At 39.2% G+C, this 21,785-nt stretch overlaps 1 protein-coding gene across 5 annotated transcripts in view; it reads right to left on the bottom strand.

Moving 5' to 3' along the window:
* Positions 1-21,785, bottom strand: part of SAMSN1 (SAM domain, SH3 domain and nuclear localization signals 1) — a 98,503-nt gene that overhangs the window by 30,322 nt on the left and 46,396 nt on the right. The window contains exon 1 of one of the 5 annotated variants that reach the window (XM_056327732.1): positions 6,179-6,355. The exons of the other annotated variants lie outside the window; for them this stretch is intronic. Coding sequence (XP_056183707.1) covers positions 6,179-6,235 — 57 coding nt within the window. The 5' untranslated portion in view covers positions 6,236-6,355. Of the gene's footprint in view, positions 1-6,178; positions 6,356-21,785 lie in introns of those variants that run through there. 5 annotated transcript variants of the gene reach the window in all.

Genomic DNA, 21,785 nt, shown 5'->3' with positions numbered 1-21,785 from the left:
GCAATGACAGATATCCCGGACAATGTTTTATTTGGCGTATTTTGGGTTTCCTAGAAGCACAATATTGAAGTAAGTCAAGTGCTCTATAAAGCCAGTTAAAGAATTAAAAGGCAACTAATGCTGACTTATGTCACCTTGGCAGCTGTGCTACAGTGTTTAGCAGACAGTACAGTTATAAATGATGGGGTTGATAGTCTGGTTTTTAAAAATGGCTGGGTAAGGTGGCTCAGGCATGCTTCTGGAAGTGCTCTTGCTTGCTTAGGAAAACAAGGAACTGAACTGCATTTGTCACTCTAAGCAAAATGAATATTAATGTAAAAATATTCCCTTCAGGAGACTTCCTCTCACTTGTTTTAAAATATTCTGTTATTAAGGACTTAAGCCTGGCTAGTGAAGGAAAACCAAGACAGGGAACAAATGAGAAATTGCATTAATTTTGAGCAAAGTCGGTGAAAATTTGAAAAGTGCTGTCATCAAGGGAACACACAAAAGAGGCCAGGACTGAACCAGGCCACAGATGTCATTTTTTCCTTTGGCACAAAAGCTAGTCAAGAGTTGTGTGAGCCTTCATTGAGCCGGTGTGTTGATCTGAGCATCAAAATGTGGAGTCTGGACATCCTAACCAGCCTCCTGGAAAGGGGCAGGAGAGGGACAGCTGTTCTTTTGCTGCAAAGACTCTGGACCTTTACTTTCCGGTGAGTAATTGAGGAATAAAATTCCTCAAATTTCAAGACCTCTAGAAGAGGTATGCTAACATAGATGTTAAGACACAAACAACTTTATGGAACTGCTGTTGAAAATAAAAAAAATTGGCTGATGATCAAGAAGCAAGATGATAATATAAATGAAGAAAAATAAAATACTAGCAGTGGTAAGACGAGCAATAATATGATTACAGAGCCTTCCACTCACAAGAAAAATAACCCAAGGTTAACTCTAACCTTGTTCTAGTTTTTTATGAAGCCTGAGGGAGAGAGGGCACACCTTCTGAAGTGTCACCTGCAATCCCTTTTTTCCCCATCTACACATACATGGTTATTACAAGTATCATTTTTTCTTTCTCTGAATCCTCCCTGATAAAGGCCCACAGGTATTTCCACTATAAACAAGGTTCTTAAAACTACTTCTCAGATGTTATCCATTCCTGCTTATTTTACAGAGTGAAAATGGATTTTGACAAATGTTCTTTCTTCAAGAGACAATGCAGTAAAGACCTTTAATGACAGAACTATGTGTCATCTTTGCCTATAAGCATAAATTTGCACAGCGGGCAGTACAGTGAAAACAGCTTATCATCAACTCATCACCTCTCATCATTGTTAGAATGAAATGCAAATGGAAACAAGGTTTGGTTGTGAAAATTAGCATCTGTGACATTAGCAGTGGCTCATTTATTCACACTCAAAATTTCAGGGAGAAAGAAAAGAATATAAAACTTGCCATTTTCAGAAGTCTACCAGTCTTTACCTTTAAAATAAAACTAAAACCCTCAGCTTTCCCTACTCAAGGATAAATCCTAGTTAATATTTATTAACACTGAGCAATATCTTCATTGCAGACCTTGTCCTACAGAAGATCTAATTATGTCTTGAAATATTTTTGGTGTTTAGTTTTGCTGTATTTATTTTCTATTTACTTTTCTTTGATAAGTTTTCCCCATTGGAGAATCACAAGCCACTGTCTAAGAAAAAAGCATCACCAAAAAATTTGCTTATAGCATCTGTCTGCGCTACAGGCTCCAAACACTTAGGCAAGCGATAAACTTTACCCAGATGACAAATCCCATTGAAATCAATGGGATCACAGCTAATTTATTCATTTAAGTGTTTTCAGAATCAGGATCAGGCCTTCTGTGAAGAATATATAAAAAGAGGAAATCCTGGCCTGAACTCTATGGCAAAAATGTGCAATTGGAAGCAGGGTTTCATTTAAAGCTTATAAAAAGGAAAATTATTGGTATGAAATAGTACTAGGGGACAAAATTGCACATTAAAATATTTCCTCCTATTGGATTTGCCACTATTTTCCCATAACTCTGAAAACAAATAGTTTATCACCTAAGCAAGTGAATATTGATTTAATTAGAAGCTTGGACATATTTTTGCCTAAACAAAATGCACAGGCATTGACCCTGAATTGTCTTACACACCAGCAGTAAGCTGAGTTTCAAGCACCAAGTACATTTGGAAGCAGAATAAGGAAACAAAAATGTCTCAAACCTTTAGCATAAACATAGATCAACTGTCATGTAGAATAATGACACAAGACTTCCTTCAGTCAAGCCAGTGAAAATGGCACAAAGTCGTCTTTGCTTCAGCTTGAAGTAAAGCCAAGAATCATCAAGCAGTTCTCAAGTTTGCTGTGTCTGTAGGAATTTGAGAGAGAGAGAAAAGAATAGGCTGTGGCCAGCACCTTGCAACCTGTGAAGTGGACAAGGGGATGTTTTACAGATTATTTGCACCTTCCATTGTCATTTGCACCTGTTCAAATGTGTACAGCAGTGCAAAGTGGAATGCAGAGTGGCTGCTAAATGCTTTAACAGTGTTTTATCTGTATGGTGCCAGGATATGGTGCTGCCTGAAGTGTCTACAGAACAGAAGACTAGTTCCTGTATAATTTCTCAGAATCTTTTCTCTTACCATCTTTCTAAATCTGCTTCATGCCACTCCCCAGATACACTGACGTCAGTAACATTATAAGGGCCAAAGAGGCTAAAATCCAGATCATTTTAGGGGTCCTTCTTTCCTCCTCTAAGTCAACTTCTTTCCTCCTCCCCAGCCCTTTAAGGGGTGGTGGGACAGACGGCACAAACTCATAGCTGAAACACATCTAGTAAAAGCATTCCCTCCACTTACTGTAGTACTTTCCTGCTCCATAACTAAAACTCCAGCAATGCAGGAGACAGGTTCTCCCTGCAGTGAGCTGGTGGCGCTAAGGCTGACTGCAGCCACCAGCATGACCATGAACCTCAGGGCGAGGTGTAAGACCTAGTTTGTTTGACCTCACCTGCTCACAAATAGTACTGCAGCTCCGAAGAGCTACACCATATAAACCAAGCCATGTCACGTCTGATGCAAAAGAAAGGGGGGCAGGTGGGGACGGAAAGGAAGCGCTGAGAGCTGCCTCTTGGTGGTGGTCCTGATGGGAGGTGCAGAGGCTCTGTTGTGATAGAAAGTTGTTTAAGGTCCTGGACAGACAGATAGGTTAGATTAGATAGGCTTGATAATAGAGAGCTTGGCCCATCAATTGGTTGAGTTTCTTCAATATCAAGCAGGGTATTTTTAAGCCTTTGGACTTTTCCTTTTTAGTTCAGCTACCTGGGTCTTCAGCTGATGTACAATATATAAAAGTACCAACAGTTCCACAGCAGTACGTGCAGTTACAATGATAAACATTGGCAAAAGATCAGAATACTTCCAGTATCTCTTGCAAAAACATTTCTCTCACATTTCTCTTCCAATTTTCTCTGGGATGACACAATGTAGATTGTTTTTTCCTAACAATGAATGCTTATTTATATAGTGTACATACAATGCATTCAGTAGTTATATACAAATCCATGCATAAGCAAAAACTGCCAAATATGCAAAGAAGTTACTAGCATGACTGCAGCACTCTAGAAATCCTGCTGTCTAATGGAACAAAACTGAAATATTACTATTTCATGGCATAATATCAACCCTTTCACAGCAGACACTGAGAGTTGCAAGATGCTGCTTTTTGTTTATGTAGCACCTAACACATCTGCAGAAGTCCCTTATGCACCACAGTAATAAAGTAAATGCATTGCAGGTAGAGAATTGCCAGTTAGATACTGATAATCTGTGTTGATCCTGCATCGGTCATTGACTTGCCCACCACTGCTAGAGGGCAGGGAGAGCGAATTGCCTCAAGAAGTGTTTTACCAGGTTTGCATGGTATTCCTTCATCTTTATCAAAAGACATAACTGGATGCTGATATTCTTCATGTTAGAAAGTGATAAACCCAAAAGGATTAAAAAGCAAATGTTGGTGAAACACTTGAATTAATGCACAGAAATTCATACAACTGTGATAAAGATAACCGGTCACCGTGGTTAAGATTCATTTACCTAAAATGATCTTTTTGGTGTCCTTTTTGAGCGCCTAAGGTAGCAAACCTGATTTTCACTTAACACTCCAGACCTCACAGCTCTCCCACAGGTCTTGCGTCAGCCCTGTGCGGATGCTGGGAGACACTGGGTCTAAGCTGCCTAAAGGCAAGGTGAGGTATCCCAGGAACCGCACAGTGACAACAGCATCCTGCCCTGCGTGTATGAGGAGGTACCAAACGCTGCCTGTGCAGAGCAGCGGCAGCCAGGAAGTGATCTAGGGAAGTCTCTTGTGAAATCCCATAACTTCTGTCGGGAGGTAAGGACCTGCGCCCCTATTACCCAATGCAGTATTAAGCAACTTAAGTATTTGCGTCGCTTCCGTGGGGCATATTTCAAAACATGCTACAACAAGCAAAGTTTTCTATTCCATGCAGCATGAGGCTGTGGCCTCCCATGCCTTTTTTATGAACAGTGTACTCAGCAAAAACATGCTCATTGTGGAAAGTTTTCACAATTCTGTGCAAAAGTGGGACTGGAGTAGGTGGTGTTTCAAAGCACGATACAGAGGCAGAAGACATGACGAGCCACTTCACCAAGACATTTCCATTTTTGTAAACATTTACAATAAGGCAAAGTCAGCACAGCAAAGTCAGCAGGTTTGACACTCAGTCAAGTGGTTAGACTCTTTTTATCACTACTTTACACATACGGTGAATCAAATCCATGGCCATGATATACACAAATATATTTGAAAAGCCACAATGCCAGCATTTTAACAGCACGGAGTGCATTCATGAATGAGTAACTAACTGTATAGAAAAAAAACCCAAAAAACCAAACCAAAAAATGAAAATCAGACTGTTGTTAGGGAATGTCTTATTCTGGAAGAAGAGAGTGATCAAAACTGGCTTTTGAAAACACTTAACAGATGGGAAAACAAAGCCCATCCACAGAGTCTCTCGTGGACATTTCTTGCTTAACCTATAGTGTAATTAGCTATTAATTATACTTCTTCCCTGGCATTAAAAACAGTATGATGATTGAACAGAAGAAAATGCATACCATAGTAGCCAGTGAAATGCTTTAAAAACATTAAAATCTATGGGAAAATGGGTTCACAATTGTTTCAAATCCATGGAAAAACATTAATTTTAATTGTTAATGAGTCATAGTCTAAAATTGCAAGTGCAATACACAAAAGCCAGTGCTGTATAAAACCAGAAGACATTCCTGCTGGAACAGTGCCTGCAATAATCTTTTAGGACACAGAAGTCACTAAGTGAAGTGTATTCCCAAGCAATGAGAAGATGGGTCTGTAAACTTGGAGACACTGAGTTACGGAAAGCAGAGATACACTACAAGGCTCCTCTAATCTCTTGGTTAAATTGTCAGCACTGATAAACTGAGGCAGAAATGGATACTGAGGCACTGGGGTCTAGCAGTAGCCATTTCTCTTCAGGCTTCCAATACACTTGCAAAGGTAATTTTGCACCCAGTCCAGGGACTGAAAAGAAATTTCTAGCACAGGACACATTCTTATGCATCTTACAAAACTCTCACTTTCTTTCTTGCAATTCCAGTTTGTGGAAGGTGTCCAGTGTAGCACATTATCAATTTATTCAGAGTATTTCTTTCAGGCTGAAAGGATGATCATTCCCAGAAAAGTGAAGATGACAAACACTGATTGCCAAGTCCCGCTCTTCTTTTGGTTATGGTGGTGCAAAAGCAAATATATTAAATAAGGAACAAATCTAAAAGCTTTTCTAATTCTTCACTGATTCTCAAACTTTTGTTGAACATCATCAGTTTATCATAGATAAAAAAGAGAAAGGGGATTTTTGCGAGATGCTGATGCAGAACATGTAACTATAGACAAACCCCAGTACCAGGACTCTTTAGCACAGCTATAGCAGCTTCACAATCATGATTCATTGGATTGGATCATTACTGTTATAAAGTGAGTATATACTGAGATTATAGCACCAAGGCACTTGCTAACACATCAAGAAACCCTGAAGCTAGGATTTAAAAGGAAGTCTTCCTTTTTAAAATTTGCTAAGAATTCCTCTTATTATTCATTGGCAATAAAAATTAAACATTCTTACCTTTGGCTTTTGACTTTTCTCCTTATCAGACACATTAGATGGTTTTCTCTTCAACATTTTTAATTCACGCTTAGCCAGATGAACTGTAACTGCTACTACCTTGTAACCAAACTAAGCACAACGAAGCATACTACACATGCATACATCGGTTACACAGTTCCTTATTCTGTCAGGATGTGACCTCACACGGCTGCTTCGCGGCATGGGTGAGCAAGCTGAAGTCTTTAGGGAGGGAGTGAAGAAGGGGGTGAGGAAGTGACGGGAAAGAAAGAGAGAGGCACTAAGATTTGTTGAAAATGAGGATAAAGTTCAGAGTGAGAAATGCTTTAAAACTGACCTCCTTCTGTGTCACTGTCAGGCCTCAGTAAGACTTTGGACAACCTCAAGAAAATTGTCCTCTTTTCCTTTCTCATTTTTCCTCACTCAGCCTTGTGGCACTAAGCGCACCCTTCATTTCAACATGTGCTGGGACTCGAATATGAAGAAGGTGTGCTGCTGTTCAGAGGACCAAGGGTGATTATTTGTCCAGAAAAAAAAAAACCAAAACAAAAAAACAACCACCAGCAAAAAAACAAACCACTGTGCACCTGTAGTACATGGTCTGGCTGGTCCCTAACACCTCCCTTTCTCTCCTAGCTCTACAGGAATGCAATAAAAGCAATGAGATTAAAGGTCACTGTTTGGTAGAGAAGGGACGTTTTCTAAAGCCACCTTTTTCTTTTGCATGATGGAATGAATTTTTGCCATTCATCACAGAATTTGGATGCCCTGAAACAGCACTTTTCAGTCCTCTGTTGTCTTTGATTTGGTGACAAAGCCACAAGGAGAAAAGGCAAGTCTAACAGGTGGCTTACAACAAAAAGACAGAGGAGAATGGCAAAGGTCCTTTATACCCTCTTGAAAACCAGTCCAGAGGGTAAAGTGGATGTATTAATTTTTTTAATTATTTTTTTGATTTTTTTCTTAATTTTGCTTAATATTATTTTCTAAAGTCAAACAAACAAAATTCCTAAGTATCCTAAGTAAGACTCACTTGTGGTGAAACATAGGCCACAAAACCTGAAACCATGAAAAATTCCCAATTTTTTGCTTAAAGATGGAGGCAAATTCTCAATTTCAAACCTCGAACTTTTGGTCCATCCACAGAGCATCAATTAAATTTTAATTTAACATTACTACAAATAAAAAAATACATGTATTTCTAAATAAGTTGCAAGAAAAAGTTTCAAGATTAAGTATCAAGAAAAAACTTTGGTATGAATTTTTTTTCCCCAAAATTTTGATATTATTTCAAAATTATTTTTTTGTTGAGAAAATGTATTCTAAGCAGCTTTTACTTATAATTTTGTCATAGATAAAAGCTCTTTTAAAAAAGCAAGTCACTGTGAAGGTCTCTTGCACCAACTAAAAATTCAGCTGTCGTGAATCCAAATACCCAATGCACAGTCAGAGTTTCTTGCTTTATGTAATTTTTAATACTGGATCTGGTTGAACTCAAATTTAAAGGAATGCTAAATCAAGGAACCATCCAAACCAAAACCCAAAAGAACTGATGGTTGAAAGCCAGTAACAAATGCACAAGTCTCATTTCTTAGAATTACCTTTGCCAGTAAACACTTGTGAATTGTAAAGCATGCGTGAGGAGACAATGCTAGATAGGCAAGTAGTCTTTTGGCTGAATTGCTCTTTTCTGTCATACGAATACTTCAGGGAGGGATAAGACACTGCTCATCATATGAATTACCATTTCAGTTTGCTTCTTCTATTTAAATATTTAAGAAAAGTTTTGGAGGCTGCCTTGGATGCCCATGGATGGGCACCTGAATGGGCTTAGACTGACTGATGAGAGAATAATTATTATATGCTAACGGTATAATAAGTTTTTCCTTTACAGACTTTCTAAGAACCAAATTGGTAAAAAGGGGAGGAGGAACTGGGGTTAAGGTGCTGAAATGCTGCTCAGTATAATGCAAGACTGTTCTCCAGGTTATTGGATTGCAGTGGAGTATGTGTTGAACCTCAACCCATTAACCAAGATGTTTCACTTCACATTTTAATCAGCACTACACTCATGTAGAATAGAGTTGAATTCATTATTAATTTTATTAATAATAACATATCAATCAGAGCCATAATAATTGTTATAATTAGTAATCAATAATTAATTGATAACAATGATGAACTCTGAGAGGTATTTTTCTTTTCTAGATCTGATAACACCACCTGAAGTGTCCATTGACGTTTCTAACCATAACAAGGTTTGACCATGGATACTTAATTAGCCATAGTAATTCAGCAGGGCCATATGTTGTTATAGAAGCTGTATGCATGTTTAATAGTAATTAAACCTGATTATTTATGTACATAGATGTATGTGGTAGTATACTTTTTCTTTTTAATCTGATCCAAGCGTGAGGATTAAATCAGACTCTGCTGATCATTAGACTGTGATTTCCTGTCTCAGGCCACTGTTAAAATCTTCATGATTAATAAAATGGGAACTCATCTGACGAGTAATATATGAGCTTCCTTTCTGTAGAATATTTATTGTTAAACAGGAGGAAAGAGGCCATTTCAAGAGATATAGTACCCACCCATATCTATTTCCTTTCTTCATCCACATATCAGAAAAATTATAGCAGCTTGAAAGCTGACCTGATTATGTTCTTGCCCTTGGAAGGCTGACCCACACTAGCTTTAAAAAGTAAAAAAGCAAAGAAAATCAAACATCTATAACATTAAGTTCATTTAATTTAGTTAACCGATGCATTTCTAAAGGACCTCTTTTGAATTAAAGATTAATAATAAGCTGGGTGCTTATATCCTCTGTATTTGAAGCTAATTTTTCAAAGGGGAATGGATATCTATGCAAAATTAAAAGAAAAATTCTCTTACATAGTTTTCCGTTGGACATGACTGCAGGTAACATATTCCATTTCCTCTCTGGTCTTTGAACCTGATCCAAGCCCCAGTGAAATTAATAGAAGTTTTTCAGGTTAATTTTATGGGGCTTGGATTGACTCCTCCATCCTGAAATACCCAGGCAATGTCACTCTTCTGTGTGGGAAGTCCAATGGGGAAAAAGGCTATCCACTTAAAAATAATTAAGATGACCCCATGAGAATGATTCCCACTGCCATTGTATTTATAAAAGGCAACATACCTTATAGCTTATTATTATCATTATCCAGTTTTAATGAATGGACCGTGATGAATGGTCCTGGACATTCCAGTGCTTTATGTGCCTTCCTCCCACATGATGTCAAGTGCCACAACAGCTCCATAACCTCTCAGTGGCTCCATCTATTTCCCTTGCTCTTAAAGGAGAGATCACTTCCAGCCTAAACAGCAAGTGTAAGCTTATCCTTTCAATGCTTGGTTATTGAGACAAAACTAACAAGTAGGGTGCAAAGTAGATTGAAGGGTTTAGTATACTGGCCACCTGTCAAAAAGCAAATGAAAAGAGATTTTTTTTCGTATTAGCAACTCATTTTTTATTGTCTGTCAGACAAACTTTGTCCAAGTTTAACTGGAGACTCAGAGATACCTTGGGGCTGTACATTGCTTTCCCTAATGCTAAGCAACTCTAGAGTGTGTTATTCTGTTTATTTTAATTAAAATAAGACTTGTATTTTGTACAAGAAAGGAATCATGCCTTCAGCCTGTGCTTTTATGTCCATGATTCTCCCTGTATGATCTAGCTCCCTTAGATATTGCAGAAATCTCAGAATAGCAAGTGGATCTGAGTGAATAATTTGCAGTGAATAATTTACTTAATAAATTTAATCTTTATTTCCTCAAGGAACGTTCATGAGCAGAACACAATTTCCTCCTATGTATTAATTATGGGCCAGAACATAGCTAGATACTTCCCTCTCCTGGCCTAATCTGAGCAAGGGCCAGCCACAGTTACAGTCACTGCTACTCCTCAGCAGAGTAACTACCTCCATAAACTACCACGGCAAAGACTCTGCAGATACTAAAAGGAACAAGTGTAGAAAAATGGAGTTAAGCCCTCCCTCCCCTGCCAACAACTCATGAAAGAAGGCAGATATTGCAGGCTGGGCTGTCTTTATAACTGTTTAAACAAAACTGTCACTTTTAATCTTAACTCTGAAGACTGAGGCTGATTTTCCATTGGGATGTTGGGGAATGGAGCTGGATGCTTAAGGTCCCATCTCTGAAACTCCCACACTCACTGCAAACTCATCACTGCCAGCATTCAGAATGGTGATGAAAATTGGTCCAAAACGATTAGGGGCTCCATGCAACAAAGTATGTAACTCCCTATTGAATAGGCTCCTATGTGATTTTCATCAGGAATAAAAATGAAGAAGCTACAGAAACTCACAGTCTTCGAGAGAAAATACGGGATTAAAGAATATTTTAAGTTGACACCCTTGACCTGGCAGTGTGTTGACACTATATCAAGAAGACTCCTATCCCATGAAAAGCATAATTCTTATGAAGCCTGCAGAAACTGGCTATTCCGCAAAGCTAATAATTAACATCTGAAGTTTTCTTCAAAAACTTGATCTTTGTTAAATAATTTACATTGGGGGGATATTTATTGTCATACATCCACTGAAGCAGCATGTGGGAGCAACAACAGAGCAAAGTCTAAACTTGTTTAAGCAACTGTCAGGGTGCAAAGCAGCATCAAGACAAGTCCCTGGAATTGTGAATTCAGCCTCTCTCACACTATTTGGCTTCCTTCTCCTCCTGAAAAAAGATTTTTGACATTTTTCCTTCTCTTATGCTAATCCTTTGCCACTAAGGTCAACGGAGACACAAAGAAATACAGCAGGGGCAGGCTATAGAGCATCACTATGAGAGCTCCTACCAAATTTAAAGATGTGTCTGGTAAGAAAAAAAGTAGTTGCTACTCTATGAGTAAGAAAAAGTGTCTCATTGCCAGGCCCTCAGACTGTGTCCTTGGCATGCTCCCAACACCACCTGGCCTAAAGCGAAAACGAAGTACTAAGAACTTATCTCAAACTTTGATCCCAACACATTCTCATGCATTAGCAGTAGATGAACAGATCAGTCATACCTACACTATGTCAGGTTAGTAGTAACACTAATAAAAATCTATACTATTGTGACAGAAGGATTCTCAAGGAGATTGGCTTTCACCTATTGAACAAATCCCTTTCTTATTACCTTCAAGAGTAAAAGCCAAAGTTGTATCTATATCTTCTAGGTATTCCTGTTGGGAAAACTCAGAGTCAGCAAGGTTGGTGTCTTATAAAACACAGCCACAGCCTTATTCAGCATCCATGTAATAATTTCCAGCAGAAATATATGCATCACTGGTGGTTTTCCTGTACAATTTATTGTAAGCAGAACACACTTTACTGTCTGTGATGATAACAGAAAGCAACTGGGCAGGATGCTGCTGCTGTGGGTTCAGGCATGTAAGTGAAAAGCATGCTGCTTCTCAGAGTGAATGTTAAAATGATGCTTAAAGCTACATGGCAGCGTTCATGCCAGAAGATCTCAATGGATTCTGTTAGTGAACACTGTGATTACTAATCAGCTACAAGGGCATTTTATCCCACATAATTTACAGGTTTATTTGACTGTTGTTTTATAGTTATCCAGCTGAAGCTCAGACTCCCAGAAATGCATTTACAGATAAAAAGTGACAGCTGCCTTCCACATCTATTCAGAAAGCTCAAATATGAGATTTTCGATAAAGGGAACTGATACAAAAATAAATATAGGCTCTCTGTTTTAATCTCATACACAAAACGTGACATGTTTCATTTGGCATTTAGAAGACCAACAACACACCAGCACTGGCAGTGCAGCAGGAGGTTTATCCAAGCTCTGTACATGATGTCTGCAAGCCTATCTCTGATTAGAATCAATATCAACAGAAGTAAATTTTGATTAACTCTAATGCACAACCTGCTGTCAGGAAACTCTTTGTAGTTTGAACCATCTTTTACAAGTAAACATGTCCTGCTGAATTTCTTCACTGATGGCAGAATGTCAAGCTGCTGTGCCGTCACAGCTTTAGAACTACTGTGCAGATGCTAACATGAAAAGGAATAAAGTGTGATACACTGCATATTCACTTGTGGTGCTTCAATTTCATTTTACTTCTAGAGGAAAATGCTGTTCTCCCTTTCTCCTTGAACATGGTTTCAAGTTGGTGGTAAACATAATTTGGAAGGGACAGAGAGGGACAAGATGGCTTTATTTGTAATTGTGTTTTAAAACACAAAAATGCTTCTTCATCAAGAATAAGGTGATCAGTTTGAGTCTTACATTTTATTTGCTTAGAACACTCTGCACCAGACCTCTGGGCTTATCTGTTGCAAAACTTGGTTCAGGTGCTAACATTAATGGCCATACCCTCAAACCAAGCAGGATGTGGGTCAGGCTAGCTCCATCAGCAGACCTGCCAAATCACTCGTACTGAAAATGAGGCAAGCAGTTGATTTGCTCTCATGCTCACTTCCAGCCCGAACCGCACTGCACGGAGCTCTGGTTCCTGCTCTGTATGTCCTGTCTGGCAGGTGTAGCTGGTTACCTCGATCCATCAACTGCTTGGTCCAGGGCAGGGCTGATGGAGGGTGGGCAAGCTGCAGCCATGCTGAGCTCTCCCATAAAGAAGAGGAGGCACTTTTCCTGCTGGATTTCAGCACTGAGTCCCTCACGGAGGAGGACTGGCCAGGTGACTGCTGCACTCTGTGCCGGTCATGGCTAGTGCCCTGCTTGCCTCACTCAGGGCTTCATGGGATGCTTTGGACTGTGGCTGGCTGGTCACCATTAAGTTGCCCCAGGTCAGCTGAGCCTCACTAATGGGGAGGGAACTTGCTCTTAGCCCATCAACAAGATGAAGTGAAGCACAGTCACATAAATTTCTTTCATTAAGGGTTTAAGATAACATGCTTTATCTCAGGCTGTGGGCTTAAAGCGCTCACAGGGACAGTCATGGTACTCAGTAGGTAAAAGGTAATTACTTACATGTCAGTAACTTGTCTTTGGAGAGAGAAGGGAATGGAAAGGGGAGGCTGTCTCCGAAACTGTGCTCTGTGGAAAGAGAGATAGATCCTTTGCCTCTTCACAAACACCCCACTTTTCTTCCAGATTCCCTCCACCAATCTTCATCTTTTTTTCATTGTCTTATCAAACTCTTTCCCCTCTCACTTCCCCACAAAGTACATGAGCTTTTGACTCATGCCTTGCATACCACTTCTCTAGAGAATTTTTTTTTACCTCCTACTCTCACCTATTTGGTCCTTTATTCTTCTTTATTTCATGTCTTTTCTGTGTCCTTCACCTTACTGCTGCCACAGAAAGCAGAGGTTGATGAAAAGGAAAGAAAACTTCCCTCCCAAAGCTCCATGATCTGCTAAAAGTTCCACTGAGCCTCAGACAGCCAACTGGAGGGCAGTCTTACTCCAGGAGCAGCAAAACTCCGACAGCTAGGTACAGGCCTGTTTGTACAAACTGGTGAAGAAAACTGTTAATCTTACGCTCTTCTAGTTTGGGAGGTGAAAGCTCACAAAAACCTTTGAAACATCCTTTCATTCAAATACACCTATAAAACTAAATAATAATACCTAAACCCCTAAAAAGTAGCACAGTCATGTACCATACAGATACAAACTCATTAGATTAAGAAAATAAAGTTTTAAAGCCAAGGAAAGGCAGAATTAATGCTGTGATGTCTGAATCTCACCCCATGCGTGCATGTATATTTATGATTCAGTTATAATGATGCAGCTTTAATATTTACCACATTTCTGCTATTGAATGGCTGTCTTATTCAGTGCAAAGGATGAATCTGAATGGAGGTAAAATAATAAGTGCAAATAAAGTGTTTGAACTTCTGCCCTTTGGTGCACAAATGTGTTCTTGCTTGTGCAACACCCATCTAATGTGTAACATAACATACTGTCACCATTTTGCAAAGGAAGCCTGAGGCAGACAAGTTAAGTGATTTGTATAATATCACGCAAGAGGTCTGTGGAAGTGCAGGGAATTGAATCTGCATTATCCACGTCCTTAATCACTGGATCATGATTCACAGAGTTAAGGAAGCTATGCTTCTACCAAGAACTGGAATAAGGATTTATTTTGTCATTAAAGTTCAGTAAAATGGTAAGAAATTGTATTAAAATTTATTTACTTTGTAGTTGATCACTGACTGCACATAACCCTCAGGTTTTGACCCTGTGGTTAGGTATGCAACAAATTCGAGTGAATGTAGCTGCAAGTGAAGTTTTGGGAGTTTGACTTCAAGGCTTTCTGACTAATCTGAAATAATCTGAATAATATCTTGCCTATCTTAAAATGGCCACCAGAATTAATTGATTCTGCCCTTTTCCACCTGTACATATCTTGCTGTAGGACATAAGCTGTCATCTGTATTTATCTGAGAGTAAGATCTGCCTTGTGAGCTAGCATGGCAGCGAATGCACGAGTCCCTGCCGTAACTGAGGGCGCACATATTGCCGTATTGCCATGCTGGTTAATTTTTAGGGGAGTTCTGTGGAAGCAAGAATGATCTGTGAGGAAGGAAATCTAGGTATTAGAACACCTACACGATCCAGAGCTAAATACAGAAACCCTCAAAATATCTGATTTTTTTTTTTTTTTATCTCATGATCTTAAACTATCTGAACTCTTGATTTTCCTACTTCCCACACACTGTTTGTCGTCATTTCTTGTGGTATGCTACCAAACATAAGTTGTAAGTAGAAGTGAACAAGAAGTTTCATGTAATTTAACCTAATCAATTTGGTCCTTTCACAAAAAATACTCAGCCAAATTTCTTCAAATGGATTGGAGTATAAGCACGTCCAGCAAGAGTTATGTTATGTTATGTTCAAGTTTCCAATTTGCTTTGCTCATGCATTAGGGAAGGTGAACTTCTTTCAGTCAATTAAATGCCTACAGAAATTCAGTCCAGAAATTTCATTACCATGGGTGAATTCCTTTCAAAATAAAAGAGAATACTCAGATACAAGTCATCGCCCAGTTCTTTCTGAAAAGCCCTGGTCTTTGTCTTCTAATGATCTGTTCCTATACCTGAAGGTATTTAAATAGTAGAAATAGAGGTGTGTCCACTGTGTCTCCATTGTTTCACTACCAATCTTATTTTCAAGCCTTATTCTTGTTCATCTTACCCACAACTATTTTTTCAAAGCTGGGTGAAAATGCAATATTCAAATTAAATTTTCAGTTTCTAAAAAAAAAAAGTTTGAAATTATGCAAGACATACCCTGCTTTAAGAGAATGCCACAACAGAAATATTTCTTTTACTGGACTTTGAAACACGTTCATTATAATAATGCTGCAGCCCTGGAAATTTTAATGCCTTTCTGGCACTGAAAATCCTCACTCTTCCATTTATGCCATTGCTGAGCACTGATACCATGAGACTTTTCCTACATTTCTGTGTGAGGGTGATGAAAACAGAACCAATGACTTCGGATTTATGAAAGGCATATTTCACAAATAGGCTTTACAGGAACACTTCAAAGCACACAAAAAAAACTTACCAAGGAGAATAACTTGCTCAACCTACACTCACAAAACAAGCAAGTAAACATAATCAGCTCCTAATCTAGCCCAGAACATCCAGAAAATTAGCGTACCCCAAAAGAAAAGTTATTTGAATTAGCTGGGGAAGAAGACAAGGAATATCAGGCACTGTTGTATGCACTGATATCTACCACCTACGTATTCTTGTAACTTAAGGTCAGTGAAGATTGTTCAGTCATCTTAGGTTGTGGCTTCCTTACCAGAGCCTTAGCCTCAAAATCCTTACCAAATTAGTCATGTGGGTAGCACTTTAATTTCAACTTCATCAGGGACACTGGAAAAATCTGAAGATAAGCTTCTAAGCTTGCTTGTTCCCCGGGATGAAGATGAGCACGCACAGAAGGTATACTGAGCTAAGCCCACTGAAAATTAAACATTGTGACTACAAATGGGAAGCTTTTCACCAACTCAACAAGCATAAGATCAGGCCAAAGTTTAGGTTTCAAAAGTGAATCTATGCAGAAGTAAAACTGCATCACTTTGTGTAAGGAGATACATTGTATTTAAAAATTTGCAGTCTTGGATAGGCAGATGCCAGGGCATCTGATGGCTTCACTGGTCAAAACATTCCTGCTAGCATCAGAAGCTAATGCATTAGCACAACACAGGATGAAAACACACCTTATATTAGCGGATTCACTTGGCAGGAGCACTGCTCAAGAAGAATAACATATATTTTTTGCTTTCTGTGGTGTATGGGAAGAAATTATAGCTTTTATTTTTTTTTAATATAAAATAACAAGAAGAAAAATGTCAATTATAAGATATTGGACTCACAACAGATCCTCAGAAGGATAATATTACCACAGCATAGGTATATAAAGCAGCAGACAGACAATACAATCTATTTCTTTCAGTATGCAAAAGTGCATCATTTTGGCAATTCCAAAGGATGTTAATAGGAAGTCATCCTTTCATCAGTTTGTTATCAACAACTGCACTTCGTTTAATTATATTTTGACTCTTCATCATGTTTCATGAAGCAGGTAGGATTCCTTTTTGCTATTAAGAATTCATATGCCATTTACAAAGAATAAATATATGAAAGGCACATTTTTCCCTACACTTCCAACAATTATATTACCTTTCATACTACATTCATGACAGTAATCCAAATTAACCTTCCATTTCTCTCTCTAGCTGTAGCTCTGCAGTACCTAGCAGCTATGTCAGAAGAAACCCATGAAATCTGCTGAGGTGAATTGAAATGTTCTTCTGCAGTTATTTGTAACCATATTAAAAATGTTGTGGTATTTTAAAATATCTTTTACTGCAAATAAATTCACTTAATTATCATTCTGCCTTATATATACTAGCAAGTACTAGCAATCCAACTTTACAGAACAGTCCAGCAATGTTTGGAGGGAAAAGTTTGGAATTGTTAAGCTTTTTAATAGAGTTAGGTATACATGCCTCTAAGATTAATGGAAAGTGTGACATAATTCCCTGTATAGCTATGAAAATTCTAGTAAGGTATTAAAAATATAAAATAGGACAAGAGTTACCATAGTGAAAAGCAGCATCACCAGATTTTTCATGTTTTTTAAAACCTGCTTTGAGACTGCATGGTCAAAGTCACCACAGATGACACTAAACTTTTCACATTACTATGCAGGAAGTAGCAAAAATCCCTGTAGGGTGCAGAATGGCAGCGGCAGATACTTGCTGTCAGATACTTGCTATCAGCACGGTGCAATGGTGCAGGTATAGCGAGGCTGGACGCCCTCCCAGGCTCCTCTCTTCCAAGCACAAGGCTTGAGAGATGAAGCCTCATGCTTTAAAAAGTGATTTTCTCTCACATTTTGTATTTTACTGAAGAAGCCATACAATATTTACCAACTTCCTGATGTAATAGTTTCTTAAATAAAGCTCCCTGTGACAGGAGACAAAGTAAGACTCTACAGACACTGAAGCATCAGGAAAATGAGTTCTCTTCAGTTCACTAGCATTTCTATCTTTTTGGCTGAGTTCGTGTTTTGCTTGGTATTTCCAGGAAAAGTAAACACTGAAAGTCAATCACAGATCTTGACTTTTCTCCAGTTTTAAAATCTAAGCTGTTCCAATTTCACCAGCATTTGACTACGACAGACATGCACAAACACATTTCAATCTCCACCTCCTTACAAGGTTTAAAATTCAAAATAAGCTTTCACATGTTTCTGAGACAGAATTTGAATGGGAAAATAGGGAGTGCCTTTGAATTTAACCATGTGCTAGATTTAGCTGTAGCACTGTTCCTTTTTGTCTATCAGTTCATGTATCTTTGAAGACTCCGCAGTCTGAGGAGCACGGGGGCATTTCTGCGAGAGAGATGCTGAGCACACAGGCTGAAGGGCTGAGCTGGGCGACTGATGGGGAGAGCAGGGTAACAGATGAAATTAGCTAGAATGTTATAAAATGCAAAAGGAAGGCTGTCAGGGGCTTGTCACTGAAGATATGACGAGATGAAAAAGAAGCAGCTGGGGACAGTTTCATATCTTAGAAAACAAAGAGTGTTTTCACAGCTGAACACCCATCACGATGGTTCTGACTGCTTTGCTTACTGCCACCCTTTCAACTGCTCTTCATCTCTTCCCCAAGCAAAGATTTTGGGCGTCAGTTTAAGTACAGGACTTCCTAACATGAGCAGAAAATAGATTTACACTTGGTGAAGACCTGTCTTCCTATCTTCTCACTGAAATAGGAATAAGTAAGAGCTACAGATTTTCAACCAATTACTTGTTACTGGCACTGAAGCAGCTAGAGTGACCAGAGCACTTGAAAACCAGTGTCTCAGAAAAGCAATTTGGGGATTTCCAGGCACTCTTTTTAGTGCTACATTTGTGCCAAATAGGGATTCAAAATGTAATTGAGAAAGCTCTTCTAAGGCATGTTCAGGTGTCTCTCAACAGAAAGGCATTAGCTGAAGAAAGGAAAAAATGCAGAAAACAGACAAATTGCTTAAGAAAACTGAGCAGCCAGAAAGTCCATTAAAGCCGACAGCATTCTAGAGCACAGGAAAAACTGCTGGCTGAAGTGAAGTAGAAATCTTCCTGCAGCCATTCTCTTAGCTGTGCAAATGGTAAATGCAGCTTTCAGCTTTGAAGTGGGTTTTGCTAAGGAAGAGCATTCTCTGTCCTGCTTGTTCATTACCAGCTGTCCACACTCTTCCCCCCTACTTCACTAACCAAGAGAACAATGATCCGTCACCGGCATCACAACAAATCCAAAATCCTGTGTAAACCTCAAGGCAATATACAGCACCTCTTTGAGAACCAAGATGATTAGGAGCAGCAGAGGCAGTGCAGAGTGCGGGGTAAGAGCAATTGTGGCGAGCAAGCAAGGCTGGGATGGAGCAGCCAGGAACCAGAAACTATTAAGTAGAACATGTCAGGAAAAGCTTGGACAAGAAAATGTCCAAAAACAGAGCTGGAAATAAGTGTTTCTTGAACAAACAAATGAGTGTCAAACTAGACGTGTCTACTAAGGGTCAAAGGGAGATGCTGAGAAATGGCTTGTCTGGCAAGAAAACAAGCCAGAGCAGGAGGAAAGCAGAAAGCCACAAAGTCACTCAAAAGGCAGAGAACCACGGCCATAATAGCAGGGCTAAAATAACTGTGATTAGACCAGAACACATTCCTCAGAGGAATATGGAGAGAATGAACACAGACATCGGCATCAAGTCACTTGCAGTTTTCTTAAACTTACTGCTCATTCCATCACAATGCAATACATTCATATTGGAAAGAAAGCAGTCTTTGGAAGATTTCTACTCTCCTCATAACCTGAAAATGGGACGTGAAAGTATCTTGCTCTGCAGCCCCCTTAGATTTTTTTCTTCCTAATCACCAAATTCCCAGGTCTTCTCTAGTCTTGGGAAATGACCATCATCTTTTCATTCTCACTGAATACCAAACACAGGTTGAAACAGATAAATATTCTTATGGTATCAATGACTAAAACCTTCTTCTGTGAAATGCAACCATGCTTCTAAGATACAGCAAGAAGAGAAACCCCCTTCCAGCAGCTCTTGTCTGATTTATCTCCAACAGGAGACGTTGCCTGCTCTCCCTTTCCTGTAAAGGATGCCTGTGTCACCCTGCAAGCACAGCTTCCACCTTGCACAGTTATTGGGAGAGCAGGTGGGTCAGCCAGTGAAGCAGCATGTTAAAGTATTGAGGGAGAGGAGAAAGGGACTCATTAGCTTTTCTCTCTCTGTCTCCGGCTGTCCAAGACAGTCTGGGAACACTTTTATGAAGCGGACCCCTCAGCTGTGACCCCACCGTGTGCTCCACACTGTGCATGTTTCAGGGCCAGTCCAGCCCATCAAGCTCCTGTACTTTCCAAGCTTCTGACTCTGGGTTTTCCATGCCTTACACAAGGTTGCAAAAGTCTTATGTAATTGCACAGATTGAGAAAAAGCAACAGAAGGCTGAAAGGGCTTGTATAAAAGTCATATAGACATGAAACTTCTAAGTGAACTACTTTGCTAGGAAGATCTTAGCGTACAAGTAACAGAAGGGCAGCTTCTAGTAACCACAATTTAAAAAATATAAAAAAGGAGGAAAAAAAAAATCTGACAGACAGCTGAACTGTTTTCTGCAGGGCTAAGCTTGAGGAATAAGAAGTGTAAAACCCAATAACCTTTCACACTAAGGCCACGTGAGCGTTAAAGTGGTGTCTGGACAGTCTTCCGTCCTCTGCCTGATTTTCAGCTGATATATCACATTACAAACACCAGCCTGGATCGCTCATTTCCCTCCTGAATATACTTTGTGGTAATAAGAAAATGTACAGCATGGTAGTTTCTTTATTGAGGCATAGGGGTTTTTTTCTTTTTTGCTGAAGTATTCAGTATTTTTTTAAATATATTCTTCCACTTTCTAAGGAAGAACTATTTACAAATTAAATATCTTTAGGAAGAATATCAGTAACAATAAATTCACACGGCAATTCTGACACACCAAAAAAAAAAAATGCTGTGTTGCCCCTAGCAAAATTTTGACCAGCCACTAATTATACTGTAAACAGCTGAATAATGCAGAAAAAAAATGACCTATGTCTAAGTTAACTTTGCACAAAGTTGCTAACGGTGGCACTGTGGCTATAAAATGGTAACACAGCACACTCAGTTCTGTATTTAATCAGAGGACAGAAATGCAGACTTCTGAAATGTTTTCATAATACATGAAGGTGTGCAGGATGGGTGAGATAGTTGTCTCCGATGTCCCTGTGCCGGAGGCGGTCAGCTAACACAGGTGTTTATTGTCAGCTTAACTGGGGGAGGCTGAAGGAGGAGTCGCTGGAGGAGTTTGGTGAGCCTGTTGCAGCTGAAGATGGATGTGACTTTTGCAGTCTGTTCTCACAATTTTTGGTTAGGTGACCAGCTTGGATGATCTCTGCCAGCCTTTTTATTGTTTTAGGTGAAACAATCGGTGGCAATATGAAACACTATAAAGGAGGCTATGTAAAGTGCTGAGGAGGAAGAAAGGAAGAGGAAGAAAGGAGTCATAGGAAGAAACTGGAGGAAAGGAATTAGGATCACTCATATTTTATATCTCTAAACAGCAATCTATCATTAAGAGATCCAGGTCTTTTTCCTCATGATTACGGGGGAGCACGACTTAATTTGTTATCTGCACTTCCAGCTTTAATTAAAACTAGGCTCAGTCAGCCTTGTGTATGTTGCTGAGATGAGTCTGGATAATATGTGTCCAACCTAGATATTTGTCTGTCCCCCAGAACAGACCAGCCACAGTTTGCTGATGGAATAGCAATGTCTTGAACCTTAGTCTTGCATCTAACCAGTTTTGCTTGTTTGCCTCAATTCAGGACATACCGACTACATTTCAGTAGCGCACCTTCACGTGATGCTGCAGGAAAGACAACAGAGTAGTAGCCAAGCCAAGACCAACCATGAAAATGAAATATTTTACTCATAGAATCAGAAAAATTATTATGGAATATATTGGTTTTACTCTAAGTAAATCAACACCAGAAGGAACATCTGCATTGTCCCCAGTGTCTGATCCCCTCCTAGCAAAGCCACCAGTGTTGGCTTGTT

Source organism: Falco biarmicus, chromosome 2, assembly GCF_023638135.1.
Source record: "Falco biarmicus isolate bFalBia1 chromosome 2, bFalBia1.pri, whole genome shotgun sequence".
NCBI lineage: Eukaryota > Metazoa > Chordata > Aves > Falconiformes > Falconidae > Falco > Falco biarmicus.
This window is presented reverse-complemented; position numbering and strand designations above follow the sequence as displayed.